The following is a 15406-nucleotide window of genomic DNA, read 5'->3' as shown; positions in this document are numbered from 1 at the left end:
ATCCTCTTCTGCTTGGCTGGCGTCTAAAAAAACTTCTGCTGCTGGAGCTCGTCGCTAAACTTTTGTGGCGGTTTGCATCTGACAGGGACCTTTTATTGGCTGAATTAAACGGACGGGCAATTAGGTTTATGGGCAGTTTGAGGTGACATCGCTGCATATTGGATGCTCTTTTAAATAGGAGTCATCAGCCACAATGGCTTCTCCCAGAGATGAAAACAAAAACAAAGAGGGGCTATTTCAACCGCTAGCTGTAATGTCAATCGACCGCCCCCACTCCTCTTCCTCTGTCCTCCACGGTGGCGACGCGATTGGCCGCCGAGGAGGCGGTACATCAAGATGGGAGGGACCTCGGGATGTTTTCTCTGTCGAAAGAGGACACAGCCTTCCCAGGGACGCCAGGTCATCCTCAACCTGATTGGGTTAGATCTGTGTCCAATCGTGTCTTTGGACTCGGGGGTTGAACTGAGAGACATGAGTAGTGTTTGATTGAAGGTTTAAAGGCATCCAACTACATGAGGAAAAGGGTCATATACAGGTCTAGAGCGTCTTGGAATTGTCTACCAAGCGGTGTTTGTTCCATCGAGGGCTAGTTTGAAACGGAAGCTCAGAACCCTGTCTACACTCATACACGCTATCACACAGACATTGATCTTGGTCACGTCACTTTGAATTTGCTCTCAATTAGGGGTGCACCGATCGATCGGCAAGCAATCTGTATCGGCCGATTTTGACCTCAAATATGCGATCAGCGATCGGCATTTATTTTTATATATATATATATATAAAATAAAATAAAAGCCCTATCACTAATCAGGCTTTCCAATGATATAAAATACAATGCCAATTGGTATTATTAAAGGGGAGAAATAATCAACCTAAAATAACGTTTCCAAACTTTCTTTGAGGAGTTTATATATCGGTGATCGGTGATCGGTAATCGGTGATCGGTCAATGATCGGTTGGGCAGATATTTCCCATAGGCGATCGGCAATCGGTGATCGGTGGCAAAAAACGTGATCGGTGCACCCCTACTCTCAATGTGTGTTTTCTAAAGTACAGAGAGTTTTACTGATCCTACTGTATAACATTAGGGCTGTAGGGCTATTGTCTGTCTTACTTTTTATTTAGTCTTCTGTGATTTTCCTTTGTGCTTATTGCATTTGAGTATTGCTTGTCATTTTACTATTGCATCTTACTCTTGCGTGCATTTTACACATTGTCATGTCATTTCTAATTGCTTGGACCCCAGGAAGGCTAGCGGTCGTCTTGGCGGCAGCTAAATGGGGATACTTTTTAATAAACAAATAAACCACAGCCATATACCATATACAGGATCAATTCTATAATATTATTTTTCTGCATCAAACTCCACACTACCATCATCTCATGTCTCGACTACACACGGTGAACTAGAAATCAACCTAGACACGTGAATCGAGGTAGTCGCGGCTGTCGTCATCGGGGTCGGGGATCTCATCATCTCATCATCTCCTCTTCAACACACGTATTATTTCTCCATTGTGCTATTTTCATCTCGTAAAACACGCACTTTGATGATTAAAGCACACAGTGTTTCCAGCCTTCTTCATTTGTGGCTAATCGTCCACTTTGAGCCGGTAGCCATGCTGCTCTGTGGGGCAGCGCACAGGGGATTTACTCCATGTCGCACTCCAATGGCCGTTTACAATTAGCATAATGCTAAGCAATACGGCGCAGGTTTCATGGTGGTGGAGAATTGGAGATAAAAGAGAATTCAGATGAGACAACAAGATGAACCAGTGCTTCTATACAGACTATATAATCTGATTCTGCGCTCTGTTCTGTATCTTCTTATTCATTATACAGTACCACAGTTCCCATCTTACCTGCTTTGCCCCCCCCCCCCGTTCCCCAGCACTGCAGGTCAAAATGTGTATTGAACCCTGAAACTATTTTCTCTTTTGTGGATCAATCGTTACAAGCTGTTTCACCCGCAAAATGGATTTGGAATAAATAGGAATACATGAATAGGAATAAATGGGAAGGAATAAAGAGGAATATGGGTTTTATAATTGGATGTGGGTGACCAAACACAGCTCATAATGTGCTGAGCTTTGGTCAGTGGACATGTCATGGATCGTGTGTGTGTGTGTGTGTGTGTGTGTGTGTGTCTGTGTGCGTGCGTGCAGAGATGCTCATAAGTCATTTTTTGCAAGTCCAAGTCAAGTCTCAAGTCCCTATGGATGAGCGTTCTATCACCTGCTGCATGCTATCTGGTCTGCTTAGAACACTGCATAACTAAAACTAAGGGATTCAAAGCATGTACTGTATTATCCTCACTCCTTTATCTATTAGAATACAGTAGCAGCAATGATTAGAGATGACATTAGTAGACATTTCCTTAATTTTAATGCACCAAATTTTGTTTTAAAGGTCCCATTCCGTGCAAAAGCTGTTTTTACTTGTAAATGCATATATACTGCTGTCAGCCCTCCCTGTAATGAGTGGTCACACGCTCAGAACTGCCACAGTTGGATTTGTCCCTATCCAGCGTCCCTCTGCAGTCTCCTCCAAGCCACACCCCCAAATGCTTCGTTTGCCCAGAGGGGAATCTGGGGGAATCATACTACGCGGGTCTCTCTCACACAAGCTACCTGCACTATTTAGTCTATAGCCACAAAATTAACACTTCTAGCTGGAGCGACGCCAACTGTACGTGATCCAGCAACTGCAGAGGTGCATTCGGTAAGTCTAGGCATTTTGAGATGTCCTCTTTAGCGTAGTACCGTTTAGTTAACGATAACTCGCAACCTAGCGTGCTGGTCCACAGACGCTAATCTGATTGGCCGCTGGGAGCCTGGGGCGGGCTCTCCCTCAGCGGCCAATGGGAACTGTTAGTTCTGAATATATTATAGAAACAAGCCGTTCTTGGGAAGCAACCAGAAGAGGGAGTGAGAACTCCGTCACAACAAACGGGTTTGCTATATTTTCGACAGATTAATCCAGAATCATGTTTTATGGACCAGAGACACACGTTTTTAAGAGGTTACAGCTGCACGAATTGGGACCTTTAAATAAAATAAAGACAAATAAAGATTTTTCACAAGTCCCAAACCTTCAAGTCCAAGTCAAGTCTCAAGTCTTTGAGGACGAGTCCCAAGTCAAGTCTCAAGTGTGACTGTGTGTGTGTGTGTGTGTGTGTGTGCGTGCATGTGTGTGTGAGACTTAAGTGCGACTCAGGTCCAAGTCTCAAGTCCAAGTCCCCATCTCTGTCGTGCATGCGTGTGCATCTGGAAGTTGCCAAAAAGTACAGTGGCATCTCTGATACGGTCTAAAAGGCTGACCTCTAGATGTAAATGAGACAAAGCTAGAAGAAGAGAAAAGATGGATTCCTGCTGGGGGGGGCTAAGGTGACGGATGGCGGGGGAATAAGTGTTGAGAAAGATGTGGAGATAATAGGAGAAGAAACACTGTTGCCAGGGACTGATGATGAGGGCTGAATCCACCACGTGTGGCTGACATCGATCGTAGCGTCCTCGCTAGCTGCTGCCTGTGTAGCGTCATGATAAGCAGCACGGTGGAGGACACGAGCTATCTGCCACAATGTGGAGAAAGAACACACGTGTAGGCCTATCTATATACTGTGCTACTTGAAAGAACACACGTGTAGGCCTATCTATATACTGTGCTACTTGAAAGAACACACGTGTAGGCCTATCTATATACTGTACTACTTGAAAGAACACACGTGTAGGCGTATCTATATACTGTACTACTTGAAAGAACACACGTGTAGGCCTATCTTTATACTGTGCTACTTGAAAGAACACACGTGTAGGCCTATCTATATACTGTGCTACTTGAAAGAACACACGTGTAGGCCTATCTATATACTGTACTACTTGAAAGAACACACGTGTAGGCGTATCTATATACTGTACTACTTGAAAGAACACACGTGTAGGCCTATCTTTATACTGTACTACTTGAAAGAACACACGTGTAGGCGTATCTATATACGTGTAGGCCTATCTTTATACTGTGCTACTTGAAAGAACACACGTGTAGGCCTATCTATATACTGTGCTACTTGAAAGAACACACGTGTAGGCCTATCTATATACTGTGCTACTTGAAAGAACACACGTGTAGGCCTATCTACAGTATATACTGTGCTACTTGAAAGAACACACGTGTAGGCCTATCTTTATACTGTGCTACTTGAAAGAACACACGTGTAGGCCTATCTTTATACTGTGCTACTTTAAAGAACACACGTGTAGGCATATCTTTATACTGTGCTACTTGAAAGAACACACGTGTAGGCCTATCTTTATACTGTGCTACTTGAAAGAACACACGTGTAGGCCTATCTATATTGAAAGAACACACGTGTAGGCCTATCTTTATACTGTGCTACTTGAAAGAACACACGTGTAGGCCTATCTATATACTGTGCTACTTGAAAGAACACACGTGTAGGCCTATCTATATACTGTGCTACTTGAAAGAACACACGTGTAGGCCTATCTATATACTGTGCTACTTGAAAGAACACACGTGTAGGCCTATCTATATACTGTGCTACTTGAAAGAACACACGTGTAGGCCTATCTACAGTATATACTGTGCTACTTGAAAGAACACATGTGTAGGCCTATCTATATACTGTGCTACTTGAAAGAACACACGTGTAGGCCTATCTATATACTGTGCTACTTGAAAGAACACACGTGTAGGCCTATCTACAGTATATACTGTGCTACTTGAAAGAACACACGTGTAGGCCTATCTTTATACTGTGCTACTTGAAAGAACACACGTGTAGGCCTATCTTTATACTGTGCTACTTTAAAGAACACACGTGTAGGCATATCTTTATACTGTGCTACTTGAAAGAACACACGTGTAGGCCTATCTTTATACTGTGCTACTTGAAAGAACACACGTGTAGGCCTATCTATATTGAAAGAACACACGTGTAGGCCTATCTTTATACTGTGCTACTTGAAAGAACACACGTGTAGGCCTATCTATATACTGTGCTACTTGAAAGAACACACGTGTAGGCCTATCTATATACTGTGCTACTTGAAAGAACACACGTGTAGGCCTATCTATATACTGTGCTACTTGAAAGAACACACGTGTAGGCCTATCTATATACTGTGCTACTTGAAAGAACACACGTGTAGGCCTATCTATATACTGTGCTACTTGAAAGAACACACGTGTAGGCCTATCTATATACTGTGCTACTTGAAAGAACACACGTGTAGGCCTATCTACAGTATATACTGTGCTACTTGAAAGAACACACGTGTAGGCCTATCTATATACTGTGCTACTTGAAAGAACACACGTGTAGGCCTATCTATATACTGTGCTACTTGTTGACGGCAACGGTCAAATGTAATATTTTGGTTCAACAACAATCTAAATAGGTATGTGTAAAATCACATTAAAATCCTACCTATCTCTCACTGTAGCTTAGGGCTGGATGATATAGCTAAAAAAAAAAAAAAAAAAAAGCTATATAAAATATTTCATATCAGTCGATATCAATAATTATTGAGAATTTTAATTTTGCAATTTTTTATTTATAGAAATAAAACCATTTAGTTCATTTTTGCGTATCAGTGCTGTCTGCTCCATCTGCAGCACAGAGGAGCATCTGGACTTAGACTTCACTTACTGACCAGGGTACTGACAAGACGATGGCGGCGGATCGGTGGCAAAGCGAAACTCTCGATACACAGCTCTCCTTGACGTGCCTGCTTGTTCTGAGAGCAGTTTATACAGGTAACTTAGAAGTCAGCTACAACGCTATGATGACCCCACCTGAAGAAATGAACTGTTCGTAGCCAAAAAAGTGACAAGTCAGTCCACTGCAAATCCTGACACGGGATAATATCTACACTCGATGGCTACTTTGACAGCTACAGTACATCGTAGGGCAGTTACAGCAAAAGCAATGATAGGCTGTTTATGAGCCAGGGAGGGAGCACGGTTGTTGTTTTTTTTCATGCTACTGTGAGTGAACTATCAAACATTTTATTTAAGTATTTTCTTATTGCAAAGCCGATATATATTGGCATTGTTTTATCGCCCAGCCTCTTCTCGTTCACATTATGAGTCTGTATTCACACTGGAATGTTGTCCGGTGGGCACAATACTGTAGCTCTGACCTTTTAGTAGTGATTACTTGCTATGTTTGTGGAATAGATGCTTATTCTACTGTTGTGCTCATTGTAATTTGCTTGGGATAAGAACATCAGCTAAATGCCTACAATGTATCAGTATCTATACCTCTGTGTTAGGAATTGAGATTTTCCCCCAAATAGTGTATGATAAAACCTATATACAGTGGAATTTTGTCATCTTTATTCTTTTCACTGGCAAGCTAGGCAGAGTCTATCACCAGCTGCCCTGAACTATCTGCTCACCTTCTTCCTTCCATTGGCCTCTCCTCTCTCCCTCTCTCCCCTCCTCCTCCTCTGACGGCCTCTCCTCTCTCTCCCCTCCTCCTCCTCCTCTGATGGCCTCTCCCCTCTCTCCCCTCTTTCCCCTCCTCCTCCTCCTCCTCTGACGGCCTCTCCTCTCTCTCCCCTCCTCCTCCTCCTCTGATGGCCTCTCCCCTCTCTCCCCTCTTTCCCCTCCTCCTCCTCCTCCTCTGACGGCCTCTCTTCTCTCTCCCCTCTTTCCCCTCCTGACGGCCTCTCCTCTCTCTCCTCTCGCCTCTCCTCTCTCCCTCTCTCCCCTCTTCCTCCTCTGACGGCCTCTCATCTCTCCCCTCCTCCTCCTCCTCTGACGGCCTCTCCTCTCTCTCCCTCTTTCCCCTCCTCCTCCTCTGATGGCCTCTCCTCTCTCTCCCTCTCTCCCCTCACCTCCTCCTCTTCCTCTGACGGCCTCTCCTCTCTCTCCCTCTCTCCCTGTCTCCTCCTCCTCTGACGGCCTCTCCTCTCTCTCCCTCTTTCACCCTCCTCCTCCTCCTCTGACGGCCTCTCCTCTCTCCCTCTCTCCTCCTCCTCTGATGGCCTCTCCTCTCTCTCCCTCTCTCCCTGTCTCCTCCTCCTCTGACGGCCTCTCCTCTCTCCCTCTCTCCCTGTCTCCTCCTCCTCTGATGGCCTCTCCTCTCTCTCCTCTCTCTCCCTGTCTCCTCCTCCTCTGATGACCTCTCCTCTCTCTCCCTCTCTCCCTGTCTCCTCCTCCTCTGACGGCCTCTCCTCTCTCCCTGTCTCCTCCTCCTCTGATGGCCTCTCCTCTCTCTCCCTGTCTCCTCCTCCTCTGATGGCCTCTCCTCTCTCTCCCTCTCTCCCTGTCTCCTCCTCCTCTGATGGCCTCTCCTCTCTCTCCCTCTCTCCCTGTCTCCTCCTCCTCTGATGGCCTCTCCTCTCTCTCCCTCTCTCCCTGTCTCCTCCTCCTCTGACGGCCTCTCCTCTCTCTCCCCTCCTCCTCCTCTGACGGCCTCTCCTCTCTCTCCCTCTCTCCCCTCCTCCTCTGATGGCCTCCCCTCTCTCCCTCTCTCCCCTCCTCCTCCTCCTCTGACGGCCTCTCCTCTCTCTCCCTCTCTCCCCTCCTCCTCCTCCTCTGATGGCCTCTCCTCTCTCTCCCTCTCTCCCCTCCTCCTCCTCTGATGGCCTCCCCTCTCTCCCTCTTTCCCCTCCTCCTCCTCCTCTGATGGCCTCCCCTCTCTCCCTCTCTCCCCTCCTCCTCCTCCTCTGACGGCCTCTCCTCTCTCTCCCTCTCTCCCCTCCTCCTCCTCCTCTGACGGCCTCTCCTCTCTCTCCCTCTCTCCCCTCCTCCTCCTCCTCTGATGGCCTCCCCTCTCTCCTTGTCTCCTCCTCCTCTGATGGCCTCCTCTCTCCCCTCACCTCCTCCTCTGACGGCCTCTCATCTCTCCCCTCCCCTCCTCCTCTGACGGCCTCTCCTCTCTCTCCCTCTCTCCCCTCCTCCTCCTCTGACGGCCTCTCCTCTCTCCCCTCCTCCTCCTCTGACGGCCTGTCCTCTCTCCCCTCCTCCTCCTCCTCCTCTGACGGCCTCTCCTCTCTCCCTCTCTCCTCTCCTCCTCCTCTAATGGCCTCTCCTCTCTCCCCTCCTCCTCCTTTGACAGGGGGTGAACAGCATGTTCCAGGTGTTTCTGACGGGCAACAACTCGGACCACTTCCTCATCTCCCCCACGGCGGTGCAGGGCAGGGCCGACCTCAGGATGAGGGTGGCCACGCTGCTGGACTACGAGAACATTCGCACCTACCGTTTTTCTGTGAGTTTTACGCTTGTTATGAGCATTCTTCAATGCTTAATGTATGGCTGTATGTTTTTAAATCATTTAATCCTGTAAATTATGTTATTATTTATACAAGTAATCACAGGCAACGCAGGTCTTTCCATATTTACCTGGGTTTGTTGTGGTTTCCTCCCACTTTCCATTGATATGTCAGGTGGATTGGAGGTGGTAAATTGCCCTTAGTGTGGATGTGATTGTCTGTCTCTCTGTGTTTGCTCTCTGATGGACTGGCAGCTTATCCCCAGTGTTTTCCTCTCTTCCACCCAATGCATGCTGGGATAGCCTTCAGCTCCCCCCTGGAAAGCATTAAGAGGGTAGAGAGCATGACTGAATGAATGAATGAAATATTACAGACAGAAGTTTACCAGGACCTTTACAGCGGTTCTCAAATGGGGGTCTGGGGACCCCCAGGGGTCCTTGAGAGGTTTCCAGGGGCCACCAGCCAAAAGGGGGGTAATTTATTTTCGCTATAATTCCACAACAAGTAACACAATGACTATTTTGGTCATGGGTTTTTATCATATGGGGGACCATGGGACAAAATCCTATCAAATGGTGGTCCGTGGTCTAATTTTTGTCAGTCCTTCACGTGAAGAAATGTGAGAACCACTGCTTTAGGCATACAAAAGGCATCGTCGCTGCCACAAGGCACCGCTATCTGTTATCTTACTTTGATAAAGAAAAATGCATAACAATGTCTAATGTTGCATCCAAACTCATCTAGCTGGAGATCCATCAAATTATTGCTAATGTCTAAAGGAGCAGCACTGTGAACAAACACGTGAAGGCGTTCTTGTGTGTTGAGGCCCAATTACATTGACTGGCTGGCGGCATCTACCCATTCTCCTCCTGTTCTTAGCTGTGAATCACCGAGGCTGTCCTCGAATAAACTCTCTGCCAAGACTGATTTCCGATTGCGATCGGACGAAACTTCATTATATTTCTGAACAACTTGTTTGGATTTGTTTGGACAAGAGGCTCAGTGGGGGCAGGCTGGGGCTATATCACTTTTCCCCGACGCTGCAGAGGTGTTTGAAGAGTGAAATTTATATTTTGTCACTTCAATTTACCCCGAGTCGTTTACAGAAGCAGAGGGCGCCTCGCCTCTGTGTGTAGCCCGCCATCTCCAAATCTAGAACAAGTCAGCTGCGAGTTCTCTGTGATTGTAACTACTCCGGGACAATGTAGCTTAACTGAATGTTAAATATGTTTGCTTCCCGCTGGAAATACATTGCAATAATAACAAAAGCTACATTTGAATGCATAACGTGAATGGACCCCGGCCTCCCTGTCTCTCTCTGCCCAGCTCTACGCCAACGAGTCCATGTCAGACCATGTGGGTTTCGCCCGCATCTTCATCGACCTGATCAACGAGAACGATAACCGGCCCATCTTCAGCAAACCACTCTACAACATCAGCCTCCCCGAGAACACGCCCACGGGCACGTCGCTGGTGCGCATCCTGGTGAGTGTCGTACAGAAGCTTCGTGCACTATGTGATATGAGTGAGTGAGTGACTGGGTCGGTTCTGTTGATTGAAATGCAGCTGAAATCCAAATCGCTTGGTGTGAAACCGGACTCAGACTCGTTACTTGACTGGATGTGAGGGGGCTTGTTTACTGGGACTTGAAAACTTGACCCGTTTGACCTGAGACCTGACCATGTGACTTGTGATCGACGGTGACTCAAGCAAGAGTGACTTGGTCCTACCTCTGAAACGCAAAGGGAAAACCCACTTCCCTGGTGAGTCACTGTAACATAATGCGGAAACGCTGCATAATATACTGTATATTATAATGACAATGTTGCTGACTGAGGCATATCTCTGATCTCTCCCACACTACAGTATACAGTACCTGATCAAAACAATCTGTCACTCCACTTGGTTAATTACTTCTTAACCCATTTCAACATTGACGTGTTAATTACAGTCATTCTAAAGCTGGATGAAATACCGTTTGCCAACACTGTAAGTTTTGACCTACTCGGATAGGGGTTTGCCAAATGGGACAATACTATCAGAACCAGAAAGCTGGGACAGTCACAGGGAAGAATTTAAAGTCAATGTAGTGTTTGGATTGCTGACAACTCACTTGCTACTTAGTACTTACTATCTGAATTGTCCTGATCAGGTAATTACCCCACATTGCCCTCCATGCGCGCTAAAATGAACTCTTTTAGGTGCTGCAATGTACTGTAGTGTTTATGTGCTACCTGTGTCATTCCAAGATCTGTGTGATTACCTTCAAATCACTGCTCGTAGCTCACATTTAACATTCTACACTTCCGCTTATGATCTGCCAGTCGCCAACAATGTATCACATTGTAACTTTAAGGAGGTGTCAATTCAAACTGGATATTGCTATTGTCACATGAGTTTTTGTCAAAAAGCAGTAGGTAATTTGCTTCTCTTACTTTCCAGGCTTGTGACAATGACAGATTTAGTAGTAATCCAGTTAAAGTAGTAGGGCTTACGAGTGATTTGCAAAAAAAGCTCTGATGTCTGATTCATTCCCTCCAGGTAACAGACCTGCAGGGAATGAATGAATCAGACATCTTGCTTCTCACTCAGGATTCACGTTTCCTTGAGAGGCCCCCCTCCTCCACCCCATCTTCTCTGAGTCCTCCTGCCCTGGATCCCCCTCCTCCACCCCATCTCCCCTGAGTCCTCCTGGCCTGGATCCCCCCCCTCCACCCATCTCCCCTGAGTCATCCTGCCCTGGATCAGAGGCCCCCCTCCTCCACCCCATCTTCTCTGAGTCCTCCTGCCCTGGATCATCAGAGACCCCCCTCCTCCACCCCATCTTCTCTGAGTCCTCCTCCCCTGGATCAGAGTCCCCCCTCCTCCACCCCATCTTCCCTGAGTCCTCCTGCCCTGGAACCCCCTCCTCCACCCCATCTTCTCTGAGTCCTTCTGGCCTGGATCCCCCTCCTCCATCCCATCTTCCCTGAGTCCTCCTGCCCTGGAACCCCCTCCTCCACCCCATCTTCTCTGAGTCCTCCTGGCCTGGATCCCCCTCCTCCACCCATCTCCCCTGAGTCCTCCTGCCCTGGATCATCAGAGGTCACACGCTCTCTGTCCTGACCAGCAGCCAGTAGATGAACCAGAGCGGAACAATCTGCCATAACTCAGCATTATTATTCATTACAGTTCATCTTCCTGTGACAGAGCAGCAGCAGCATCTATCCACCAGATACAAGTGCCACAGCACACTGTGGAAATCAATAGTGTTTATAGACTGGCTGCTCATCAAATGGAGATTGCGGGCCGATCTTATACCCGCTAAGTCTGGGCTGATGTTGGCCCGGCGCTGGAACGCACGGGCCGGGCCGTGGAATCCTGATGGCTGTGCTGTGGAGAGTGAATGGTGCTGTGGAGAGTGAATGGTGCTGTGGAGAGTGAATGGTGCTGTGGAGAGTGAATGGTGCTGTGGAGAGTGAATGGGGTGGTGCTGTGGAGAGTGAATGGTGATGTGGAGAGTGAATGGGGTGGTGCTGTGGAGAGTGAATGGTGCTGTGGAGAGTGAATGGGGTGGTGCTGTGGAGAGTGAATGGTGCTGTGGAGAGTGAATGGGGTGGTGCTGTGGAGAGTGAATGGGGTGGTGCTGTGGAGAGTGAATGGTGCTGTGGAGAGTGAATGGTGCTGTGGAGAGTGAATGGGGTGTAAATAGAATGAGATGTGACGGCGCTCAGCGACGACTGAACTGGCATGGATGGCAGCTCTCCTCGTATACACTGTTGATGAGGGCCTTGGATATTCTGACCCGCTCTCTCTGTCACACACACACACACACACACACACACACACACACACACACACACACACACACACCTTCTGAGCTGTCATCGGACACACGCACGCACGCGCACATGCATGTGTGTTGGTGTGTGTGGGTGCATGTGTGGGTGCATGATTGTGTACCTTTGAGGGCCTGTCATAATTGGGTTCATTAGTATTGTAGACCAGTTTACAACTGCTGTGATCCAATGAACTGTTGTGACTTGTTTGTTGATTCTCTGCAGTCTGATCAAACACGTGAGTGACGCCTCGCTCTGCTCTGTGTGGACAGTGAGATATTTATTTTGGATTGGGCATAGCATCATTTGTATAAATTATTGTGTAGCCTATGTAAAGCCTGAGGCACCTCAGTTTGTGACAAGAAAATCTACTTTCACACTGTACGTTTTCACTCAAGGCGTGTGTGTCTGCGCGCGCGCGCGCGTGTGTGTGTGTGTGTGGGGGGGGGGGTGTGTGTGTGTGTGTGTGCGTGTGCGTGTGTGTGCGTGTGCGTGTGTGTGTGTGTGTGTGTGTGTGTGGGTGCGTGTGTGTGTGTGTGTGTGTGTGGGTGCGTGTGTCTGTGTGTGTGTGTGTGTGTGTGTGTGTGTGTGGGTGTGTGTGTGTGTGGGTGTGCGTGTGTGTGCGTGCGTGCGTGTGTGTGTGTGTGTGTGTGTGTGTGTGTGTGTGTGCTTCACCTTGTTTACACCACAGAATGGTTCAGAGGCTGAATGTTTTTGGCCTCCTGAAAATGTCAGTGGATTTAGGTAGGAAGGATCAGCTGTGTAGATAGAACTCCTGCACTCATTAAGATCTGAGGGCGAGGAGGAGGTCAACTACTGTACAATAATGGAACTGCAAGTGATGAGGTGTTTGATTCTGTAGTGCTTTTTAGTCGCGTAGCTGACAAAGGCAAAGACTTCCTCAATGTGCTGACATGGAAAAAGGCCTATAGGACCTATTAGTTTTAGTTAGGACCTTTTCTGTTACACAGAACCATCTTTGAAAACTGTTTGGAAAAGGGCAGGCGCGTTCCAAAAATACCTGGCAAGTGATTGGTTGAACCATTTGTCTATCACCATCTATCACAGGCTCGCTTCTCACTGTCGTCACGCCTAAATCCCGCCCCGTAGCTGCCTCTGGACTCTGATTGGTCCGGCCCACTGCTGGTGCGGAGTTAAACCAATAGCGTGGACCGCGGCGAGGTGGATTTCTCGCACGGGTGTGATCTCGCGAATCCGGCTGCCTCGCAAGGGTAACAGACCGAGGCAAATCAGCAAAAAGTCTCTCAAGGCATTATCAGCTGATAACACATGCCAGCGTTTCTTGATAACACCATTAATCTCTTCAGTAAATAGCAGTACAGCATATTAGACCCATAGACCTGCGCTCCCTCACAGTTTGCCCTGTGGATTCAGAGTAACTAGGGGCCTTTGTGTAGGCAAAGTTAAGCCAGCTCTTGGAGTCGCCCCTGGCAATGAATTAATCAGTTTCTCAGTGTCTTACAATCTTCCACCTTTTTTACTTATTCGTCTGACACCTGAAATCAAAGATGTCACCAATGTAACATTTATAGAAAACAATATTAGAGATGAAGAGGATGTTAAAATGAATATACTATATTTGTCCGCTAAATAACCCATGCATAGATTGGTATCATCATGGGCAAATGTCGCCCCCTGCCTTCCTTAAGTCTGTAGGACAAACTCATTCTTGGTGAGGATGAAGTTAGTTAGGAGTTAGAAAGGAGGCTTAAAGGCCTAAACATGGTCGTCCGTCAGAGCCTCGCCCCGCCCTCCCCGTGTGACGGCGGGTGGAGCGCCGTCCTACGGGGGGGGGGGGCCGCCGTCGGCTGACGGGGGCTGCTCCAAAATGTGACTTTCACGGCGACGATACGTGCGTGACGACAGCTGCAGGAGAGTTGTGATTGGCCGTTGCCTTGGCTCTTCGTCGTAAAGTCGCCTTTCAAAGCATGATGTTAGATTATAACGAACTAGTTGTGTGGCTTAGCCTTCCCAAATGTTGAGGGTCGTTTTTTAGAATTTAATACATAGAATTGGGAACGTTACATTCAATTTCATTCAGACTGCCTGGCACACAATCTCCGCCATTTTCACACGGAGCTTCCACAGGAGGAGGGGGGGTGGGAGGAGGGAGGGTGTAGTGGCGTCCGAGCATGTAGGGCTCGCTGGCGCCGCCAGACGGCGAGACGGCTCCAATTCGAGGCGGACGGACGACCATGTTTAGGCCTTAAGGTATCATTGCATTTAATACATTATTGTTTCATGCCTGAGGTGAGGCACACTAAGAACTGCATGGAAACCCACCATGTGCAGCAGTGGGAGTGGAGGGACGGTGAAGGATGATAGCCAACTTTTAAGCCTAATAGTTTGTATTTTATATTAATATCCATTGAATCCCCCTTTCTGACTGTACTTCCCCCCCCACAAATTTCAAAAATGTTTATAGAACAGAACACAAAACAAAACAGACAGACTCAGACACAGGAAAAGGGAAGAAAATAAAATTTTCACCAACATTCAATATTGCTACACGGTGCTGCTACATAAGGTAGCTTATGCACTTGTAAGAGATGTGCATGGGATCTCGCAAAAGGGGTACGTACATGAGGAATGGACTGGGTGAGTCACCCATCGGCCCTAACCTCATCGAGGTAGTCTAGAAACGCCTCCCAGATAACTAGAAATGTTCCAAGTGGGTTCTTTCTCAGGGACCTGAGTCACTCCGTATAACACAGATCATATCCATCAACCACAGTTGAAAAGAGGGTGAAGAAGGGGACTTCCACTCCTTTTAAAATTAGTTTTTTTGCAACAGTAGTCCCCAGTGTCAGAGACTGTTCCACAGCTGTAGGGAGGTTCAGAGAGGACTCCGAGCAGCCGAAGATGGCGAGTTCTGCCTCCGGTTGAAGGCTTATTTTGTTCTGACTGTATACATTTCAAGGGGGAAGTATGGCAGAAATAGGCTGGGTGACATACAGCCCCTGTCTGCACTAGGACGTTTTGTCAGCACTGCTGTGAGTCACCATAAGGTACAATATCCACTTACCTCCCAGTGTTCAAGAACACAGGGAATGATAGGCAGGTAAGTTGTTAAGTGTGGATTATATAGGGGCACCCCGCTGGCTCAGTGTGTAGAGCGCGTACCATGTAAGGCTCAGTGCTTCCCACAGCGCCGCAGGTTTGAATCCAGCCTGCGGTCATTTGCTGCATGTCCTCCTCCTCTCTCTCTCTCTCTCTCTCTCTCTCTCTCATACCCTCCTCTCTCTCTCTCTCATACCCTCTTGTCTCTCTCTCTCATACCCTCTTGCCTCTCTCTCTCTCTGTCTCTGTCAAATAGAAAAA

General features: G+C 47.6%; 1 protein-coding gene across 1 annotated transcript in view; it reads left to right on the top strand.

Annotated features, from left to right (window-relative positions):
* Nucleotides 1-15406, top strand: part of cdh23 (cadherin-related 23) — a gene marked incomplete at its 5' end in the record, with an annotated part of 241806 nt that overhangs the window by 124679 nt on the left and 101721 nt on the right. The window contains 2 exon segments of the mRNA XM_083658386.1: nucleotides 8093-8242; nucleotides 9573-9731. Of these exon segments, the coding sequence (XP_083514512.1) occupies nucleotides 8093-8242; nucleotides 9573-9731 (309 nt within the window).

This window comes from Poromitra crassiceps, assembly GCF_964638095.1.
Source record: "Poromitra crassiceps genome assembly, chromosome: 22".
Taxonomy (NCBI): domain Eukaryota; kingdom Metazoa; phylum Chordata; class Actinopteri; order Beryciformes; family Melamphaidae; genus Poromitra; species Poromitra crassiceps.
The sequence above is the reverse complement of the archived record's forward strand: the minus strand, read 5'-3'. Positions and strand labels throughout refer to the sequence as shown.